Source organism: Mytilus edulis, chromosome 14, assembly GCF_963676685.1.
Source record: "Mytilus edulis chromosome 14, xbMytEdul2.2, whole genome shotgun sequence".
NCBI lineage: Eukaryota > Metazoa > Mollusca > Bivalvia > Mytilida > Mytilidae > Mytilus > Mytilus edulis.
In genome coordinates this window covers 10,886,354-10,895,853 of record NC_092357.1, presented here as the reverse complement: position 1 = coordinate 10,895,853, position 9,500 = coordinate 10,886,354, and the positions used below count along the sequence as shown (strand labels likewise).

Here is a 9,500-nt window from a genome sequence, read left to right as displayed (position 1 = left end):
TGTTTAATCCCGCCACATTATTTATCAATGTGCCTGTCCCAAGTCAGGAGCCTGTAAATTCAGTGGTTGTCGTTTGTTTATGTGTTACATATTTGTTTTCGTTCATTTTTTTTCTGCCAGTGTAAAGCCTCTACACTATTCAAGACTTCTACAATGCTTCCCCGCGAGAGCACATGGTAACTATGATCTAGCATTCTAGGGTAGATGATCTCGGAGCATGAAGGGCCCTAGAGATGCAGTGTGCAGGCCCACTGGCGCGTGGACACGCCCTTGCACTCATCAACCTTGTCCCAACTATGGGTAAATAGTACTGCTGCCTTGTGGTTAGATCTGGGAAGATCAAAAGGCTATGGGAGCAGACCCAGAAAGAAAAGCCGGAAAGATTGAACTCGTCAGCCATGGCAGGCAACCATCTATGGGAAGGAAAACCTAGAAAACAAAACTCCATCCTACAGGTAGTAGGTTTCTCGTTTGGCTAATTACCAGACAGAATAAAAAAATGATGATTACAGAAACCCAAGATACATTTAGAAATCAACATGAGGATAACACCTCTGCTGTACAACATGGTTTAAGGGGCATAACGCTGATGGATGAAAGCCCACGGGAAGTCCACAAGCTTACACCCTTATGTACACCAACAAAAATAGACTTCTAGGCAGTTGGAATGTAAGAACTATGTATGCCACATGTAAAACTGCAGAAGTGGAGAGGGAAATGGACAGATACAATATAAAAATATTGACCTTAAACGAAGTCAGATGGCTAGACAGTGGAAAGCTTACACTTCAAAATGGTAAAGTATTATTATATTCAGGCAGAAATGATGGACTACGTCAGGCACGAGTTGGAAGGATGCTGTCAAGTCAAGCAAAAAAGGCACTGATGGAATTGAATCCAATCAATGAGAGACTAATGTATGCCAGCTTTCACACATCAACCATTAAGATAAGTATAATCACTGTATATGCACCGACCAACGATGCTACAGATGAAACAAAAGAAAGCTTCATAGAACAGCTAGATAGAGTCATAGAAGGAACACATAAACATGACATCCTCTTAGTAATGGAAGACTTTAATGCAAAGGTTGGGATGAACAATGAAGGTCATGAGAACTTCATGGGAAGGCATGGAATAGGAAGAAGAAACGAAAATGCAGAAAACCTCCTTGATATTTGTCAAAGGAACAACTTAGTCATTACTGGTACAATCTTTCCACACAAAGACAAACACAAAGTAACATGGATATCACCAAACAAGAAAACAGAAAATCAAATAGACCATTACCTGGTTACTAGACAACACAGAACATCAATACTGGACACAAGATCTATGAAAGGAGCAGACATTGGAAGCAATCACGAACTCCTCAAATGCAAATTAAGAATCAAACTTAAGAAATACAAAATAGTAACAGTAACTTCAAGAAAGAGATTCGATACCACCAAACTACAACGTCCAGAAATAAGAAAAGCATTTTCAATCGAGCTGAAGAACAGGTTCCAACTCTTAGACAAGCTAGAGGACATAGAAACATTCTGGGAAGGTATAACAAAATGCTATAAAGAAACATCAACTAACACCCTAGGTTTCAAAGAGCGTGGGCAAAAGCCCTGGATCTCCAATGAGTCATGGAAACTTGTAGATGAGAGAAGACAACTAAAGGAAAGAACTAACAACAGTAGATCAGAACGAGTTAAGAACAACTTACATGCCAAGTACAGTGACAAAGACAAGGAAGTGAAGAAAAGTATGAGAAATGACAAAAGGCAATGGACAGACAACTTAATAGAAGAAGCAGAAAAAGCAACAAGCAATGGTATGATGAAAACAGTATACGAAGTAACAAAAACAATTTGCAATGAACAACAGAAACCACCTCAAGTCATCAAAGATAAGTCTGGAAATCCATTATCTAGCCATGATGAAAAACTAAATGGAAAGAACACTTTCAAGAAGTCTTGAACAGACCTAAACCTGAAATACCATTAAACATTAATTTAAACTATGAAATTGAGGAAAGAGAAATAGATACAGGTCCAATCAGGAAAGAGGAAATTTCAAAAGCATTGAAAAGATTAAAAAAAGTATTTACATAAACTTTACCATATGATATGGACTGGAGATGAAATACCAAAAGACTGGAATAAAGGTCTGATAGTAAAGAAAGGAGATCGACCATGCTGCTATAACTACAAAGCCATAACACTACTTTCCCAAGTAAGGTATTCACAAAAATCATTATCCAAAGAATACAAGAAGGAATAAATGAAGAGCTGAGACAAGAACAAGCAACAAGCCGGCTTTAGAAGGAACAAAAAAGCACTACAGAACAACTTTTCACTTTAAGAAACCTCATAGAACAATGTTCGGAATGGAATAATCCTTTATACATGAACTTTGTAGACTTTGAAAAGGCGTTTGATTCCATACACTGGGAAAGCTAACGGTCCATCTTAAAAGCTTACCACATCCAAGACAAACTCATCACAGTTATAAAACTCTTTTACGACTCATTTTAGTGTGCAGTCATAGACGAAGGAATAAAATCGGAGTAAAACAAGGATGTGTGATGTCTTGTTTTTTATTTCTATTAGCCATTGACTATGTCATGAAACAACCGATTAAAAATCATGAAACAGGAATCAAAGGGAAATTTACCACCAAACTAAATGACCTTGATTTTGCTGACGACCTAGCAATACTGTCTTCCAAATATCAACACATACAACTGAAAACAGATAAACTTCAAGAGAATGCGAGCAAAATAGGACTTAACATTAACACCTCTAAAACAAAAGTAATGCGGATGAACACAACAAATAACAACCCAGTGAAGTTAAATGAGAAAGACCTAGAGGATGTCGATACCTTCACTTACCTAGGAGAAATAGTAACAACAAAAGGTGGCTGTGACAATGACATGGACAACAGGTTGAAGAAAGCTAAAGGCCAATTTAGCAGGCTAAGAAAAATATGGAGATCGTCAGTACTGTCATTTTAAACGAAGGTCAGGTTGTTTAACAGTTTAGTCACATCAGTCCTACTATATGGGTGTGAAACCTGGAAAACAACCGAACAAGACAAGAAGAAACTAAACACCTTCCAAAACAGATGTTTAAGACAGATACTGAAAATAATATGGCTGATACAATATCCAACGAAAACCTTCACATAAAAGCTGGAACAAAGAATCTAAGTGAAGATATAAAAGAACGGATATGGAGATAAATTGGCCATGTACTAAGGATGGATACCAACAGAATATGCTCAGTTGCACTGACATGGAAACCTGAGGGAAAGAGGAAAGTTGGACGTCCCAAAACTACCTGGAGACGGACTGTAGAGACTGAAAGAACATCACTTGGATGGAATAGCTGGGCTAACGCAAGAACAGCAGCTAAAGACCGTGTAAAATGGAGAAAAATGTATCAGGGCCTTAAATGCCGACCGGCATGAAGAGAATAGGTGAGGTGAGGTGAGGTTGAAAAGGAAATACGTATTTGTTTTCTACAATGCATTCAAAAATGATTCAGTAAAGTGTTTGCCTACGCTGTACGGATAAACGTTTTACTTTATTCCTGTACTCCTATTTGTTGAACAGGTAGAAAATACAGGTGTTTTTCTTGTTATGTACAGGTCGTTTGTACTCTTCAAATTTAGCACAAGTTTTATCCGTACAGGTACCCATAATGTATTAGAAAGGTTAAATTTGAAAATGAAGATGCATTGCTTTCGTATGGTGATACAAAAATAAAGTTGAAACTAATGGCGATGATGGCTATGATTTGCATCATCTCTTTGTTGCTGATGAAATTAAAGATGATGAATTTATAAGCAAAACCAATGGTATTTTGCAGAAACCCTCCCCTGAAACAGTCAAAAATCATATTATGATTATAAAAGGCACTGCCTTTTTACAAGTGACTAACCATAAAACCTGTTCATGGAAGTCTAAGCCCAGAGCTACCAGTAATGCTGCAAAATCTCATAGAGTTGAGGATTTCCTACAGACGAAATAGCAGTGTTGGGAGATAATATGTGCATCTCTACAACGAGTAAGTCTATTGATACATTGACTTTGTTTTTTAAAGACTTAATAGATAAATAATGAAAAGAGCCTGTTATAACCCTTTATAAGCTAACTTTAACATATATGCAGTTAAAGGCTTTGATTCGACTACTTTGATACTTTTGCACATGTACCTCCTTCTGATGTTTGTGCTATGGCTAATTATACTTCTTTTGATCGTGCATTAGGGTTTTCAGATGCATTTTGGTCTCCTCTAAGTGAGATTAGTATGCCACTATATAATACCAATATTGTAACATGTTGTTGAACAGGTTGATGATGATTTTGCTTGGGAAATCCCGCAATTGCATACAGAGGAGATTGGATCTAAACTTTCTTCTCGTGTTTCTAGAGCTGTAAAAGCTGCCATGTATGTAGAAGATTTTGACTGCACTACTTTGACAGACCCACACTGTAGATTCTAAAATGCAGGAACCCTAGAGATGCTTTGTTAAGGGATTGACCACCATTGTGTAGTTGGCTAATGTTTGTTGTTAGAATTAGCCATTAGATGTTAATAATACATTAACCCATTTCTCTGACGTCAGTAAAAATTGATCACCAGTCATGCAGCTTTCATTTGATACCAAAATTAATAAAATATTCTATATATATTGAAAGTTATGTCCATGCGTAGGAACTATTTTGTGTTAAATATGTACTACTTTCTGGTATGTGCTTTCTGGCCGGGCCTGAATTAGTGGTGTTACACCTTAAGAGGATAACATATCGTAAGTTAAAAGTTTTGATATAAGTTACCTTCAGTTAACATGGTGGTCAGTGGATTCTTGAAAAATATTTTATTAATTTTGGTATCAAATGAAAGCTGCATGACTGGTGATCATTGCAGAACAATTTTTGACTAATAAATTTGAATAATAAAAAAATGGCATAAAATTTAAAAAGGAGGGTACATTTTGCCTTTTTGTCAGATCGGAAGTACCTGTTTTGGTACATCTTAAGTTCCGGGAACCAGTTTTTTCTTATATGCAATGTAAGGTATGTTGATTTTGTCAGTACAGGACACCAGAAGGTGTTGCTTTGACATGCGATGATTGTCACTTTATTTGAACTTAAGATAAAAGAGCTGTGACCACTCGAAATTGAGGAATTTAACATAGAAAGCAATGGGGCCATTAATTAGTGGTGTACTTCCTATTACATAGAATCACCAGAAATCCAATTTTTAGAAGTTGTACCTATTCCAATGAAAATAAGTCCAATTTGATGTTAGTAATCATGTTTAATCATCTTTTTTTGTTCAACCGTCCTGCTTATGGGAAATTTAAGCTCTTAAATTGGCATACTCAAGTATGTTAGCCTTTTATGGTCATACAGCATGCATGCAGTTAAGACTTGACTCCAAGTTCTTATTTTTGCATTTTTTCTGATTGAAATCAATAAAACAAGTATTTTATGACTTGTATATTGAACAAAATAGCTCTTGGTCAAAATAATCTTATGATTTTTCAAGTTGTTTTGTTTTTCTTATGGTAGCCTTTTACAATCAAGGCAAATGGTACATACTCATATAAGAATTCTAAAATCTCACTGTACATGCAATTTTGAACCAGTTTAGCAAGTTATCTAGCTGAGGGATATATAAATTGCTCTTATTAATCTATGTTTTACCACAGAATTATGGTATATACAAAAAAAAGCCCTTTTCCAGTTTCAAGAAAAAAGGGGGGATACTTTCTCATTTATGTCTTAATTTAAACTGATATATTTTTATTTAATGAAGAACCTCTGATAAAAATATGACTATCAGTAAGCACATAGCTTTCCTAATAGAAATTAATAAATAAAACAATAATATTGAAAATAAAAAAGGTATATTGGCCAATGGTAATATCCATATGCAGTTTTCTTTGAATAACCCATATGTTACTACCAGTCCAATTTGAGCTTAAAATTAATAAAATAGTATTTGGACTAAAGATTTATATGTTTTTTATTGCTTGATATAGATCATAGAATGAAATAAAGTAATGCTCAAGTCAATATAGCAAGTTTGGTTCTGTTATAGGTGTAACACCACCAATTCAGGCCCGGGCAGAAAGCACATACCAGAAAGTAGTACATATTTAACACAAAATAGTTCCTACGCATGGACATAACTTTCAATATATATAGAATATTTTATTAATTTTGGTATCAAATGAAAGCTGCATGACTGGTGATCATTGCAGAACAATTTTTGACTAATAAATTTGAATAATAAAAAAATGGCATGAAATTTAAAAAGGAGGGTACATTTTGCCTTTTTGTCAGATCGGAAGTACCTGTTTTGGTACATCCGAAGTTCCGGGAACCAGTTCTTTCTTATATGCAATGTAAGGTATGTTGATTTTTTCAGTACAGGACACCAGAAGGTGTTGCTTTGACATGCGATGATTGTCACTTTATTTGAACTTAAGATAAAAGAGCTGTGACCACTCGAAATTGAGGAATTTAACATAGAAAGCAATGGGGCCATTAATTAGTGGTGTACTTCCTTAAAAGCGAGTGTCTTATGAAAGGTTCGAACTCGCGCGTATTTTTGACAGTAAAGTCTGTAGTCTATGCATGATACCACTAGACCAAGAGTGCTGATATAAATTATTTTCTAAATATCACTCTTATTGCGAATATCTGTCAATGCATGTCAATAAACTGTATATCATTTTTTTTTGTTATCTAATAAAATATATAAACACTATAAAATCATGAAATTGTAATATTACTTATTGGTATAATTCCTTGATCAAATAAACATCCATGTACATATTACACTTATCACTTTTAACGTACAAGGCCTTTCACTTTTCATCATATCAAATAAAATTGAGAATGGAAGTGGGGAATGCGTCATAGAGACAACAACCCGACCAAATAAAAAACAGCAGAAGGTCACCAACAGGTCTTCAATGTAGCGAAAAATTCCCGCACCCGGAGGCGTCCTTCAGCTGGCCCCTTAACAAATATATACTAGTCCAGTGATAATAAACGCCAGACTAATTTCCAAATTGTACACAAGAAACCAAAATTAAAATAATACAAGACTAACAAAGGCCAGAGGCTCCTGACTTGGGACAGGCGCAAAAATGCGGCGGGATTAAACATGTTTGTGAGATCTCAACCCTCCCCCTATACCTGTAACCAATGTAGAAAAGTAAACGCATAACAATACGCACATTAAAATTCAGTTCAAGAGAAGTCCGAGTCTGATGTCAGAAGATGTAACCAAAGAAAATAAACAAAATGACAATTATACATAAATAACAACAGACTACTAGCAGTTAACTGACATGCCAGCTCCAGACTTCAATTAAACTGACTGAAAGATTATGATTTCATCATATGAACATCAGGCACAATCCTTCCCGTTAGGGGTTTAGTATCATACCATCATAACATATATGAGAAAAACATAACCCGTGTCATGCCAACAACTGTTTTTAGAATGAATGTGTTTAGTTCCGATGCAAAGACCTTATCAGTGACTCAATATTAACGCCAAAATATGCAATCTTTAATGACTTGACAACGGTATCGTAATTATATCCCTTCTTAATAAGTCTATTCAAAGGTTTTGTAAGTTTCTGAGGTGAATACTGACACCTTTGTGCTTTATAAAGAATATTTCCATAAAAAAATTGGATGTGAAATACCTGAACGTATTAGAAGTCTGCATGTTGAGCTATATTTACGAATGATGTCTTTATACCGATGATAAAATTTAATAAATGTTTTGACTAGTTTGTGATATCGAATACCCTGGTGTAATAATTTTTCAGTAATACATAAATTTCTCTCGTTAAATTCTAAAACATTGTTACATACACGAGCGAATCGTACACGTTGAGAGAACACCGTAAGATGGTGACAAGGGAACGTCACCATCTAAAAACGGATAATTAACGATAGGAAATGAAAAATCATCCCTTTTATCATAAATTTTAGTATTCAGCTTTCCATTAGTGATATAGATATCAAGATCGAGAAAAGGGCAGTGGTCATTGTTAGTATTAGCTTTATTTGAAGTAAGTTTAACAGGATAAATTTCATTAATATACATACTGAAGTCGTCATTATTGAGAGCCAAAATATCATCCAAATATCTAAAAGTATTATTAAATTTGTTTATCAGATGTTGTTTCGATGGGTCTTTGCTTATTTTTGTCATAAATTGTAACTCATAACAATACAAAAACAGGTCCGCAATAAGTGGTGCACAGTTAGTCCCCATTGGAATTCCGATAATCTGACGATATACGGAATCCCCAAAGCGAACAAAAATGTTATCTAGTAAAAATTCAAGGGCATATATAGTATCAAAGCATGTCCAATTAACATAGTTTTTTTGTTTATTGCTACTAAAAAATGACCTAAAAGAGTTTGAACATATATATTCACATTCTGATTTTTTGAATGCCCATTTAATTAGGTGTGTGAATTTTTTCTTAATGAGAATGTGAGGCAATGTGGTATACAGGGTAGAAAAATCAAAACTTTGAACAGATTCAAAATCACCAATATAAGCATGCAATTTATCAAGTACTTCCAACGAGTTCTTGACACTCCAAAAGTTATTTATTCCAATGTTTTCGAAGGCCTTATTTGAACAATTTATTATCAGGTTTTTAACTGTACCAAGTGTGCTGGTAAGAAGAATAGACAATTTAGTAGTTGAACAATGGCTTGAAGACGAAATAAATCTATATTTGTAAGGGGTTTTGTGTAGCTTCGGAAGCCAATACAAAGTTGGGACTTTCATTGTATTTGGCTCTGCTTGTAAAGCGGTGGCTAAAAGTTTATGTTTGTTACAGATTTCGTTTTCTGAAAATGGAGTCAGTTGGAATGTTGGTGAATTGGTGATTTCCTTTTTCAGAACCTCAATGTAAAATTTACGTCAAACAATAATAATATTATTAGCAGCTTTATCGGCCGGGACAAAAACAAATTCCTTGGCTAGTTCTTTTAGTTTATGTTTGATACGAGAAATAGGTTTATTGTGGTTATTGTTTATAGTAAAATGTTCTTTAAAATGTTGAATACGTATATCAACTATCTTCATTACTGAATTAAAAAAAAGAGTCCAAAGATTGTTTGTCAGCTTTTTCCCGTTTTATCCATTTCATACAGTAAGTATGGAGTGAGTCGTGGATGATATTACGACACTCATTCCAATTAATAATTGACGGGGGACGATATTTAGGTCCTTTACTGAGGAATGATTTTAACTCTCGGTCTTGAACGAAGTTAAGATCTCCTGTTATAACATGGGAAATGGGTCCATAAATATATTCGGAATTACTGCAATTACATGAAGTAGGTGTATTTTCACTGATATTAACATCTTTACACAATTGACTATAATTAAACACAAATTTCCGGGTAGATTTCTTGTAAATATAACAAATAAGAGGTAGCTCAGTATTGT

The 9,500-nt window shown here is 34.7% G+C and overlaps 1 protein-coding gene across 1 annotated transcript; it reads left to right on the top strand.

Moving 5' to 3' along the window:
- Positions 1-678: 678 nt before the first annotated feature.
- LOC139503974 (craniofacial development protein 2-like) lies at positions 679-1,968 on the top strand. Its single transcript, XM_071294021.1, has one exon. The coding sequence runs from the start codon at positions 679-681 to the stop codon at positions 1,966-1,968; it is 1,290 nt and encodes a 429-aa protein (XP_071150122.1).
- Positions 1,969-9,500: the final 7,532 nt, after the last annotated feature.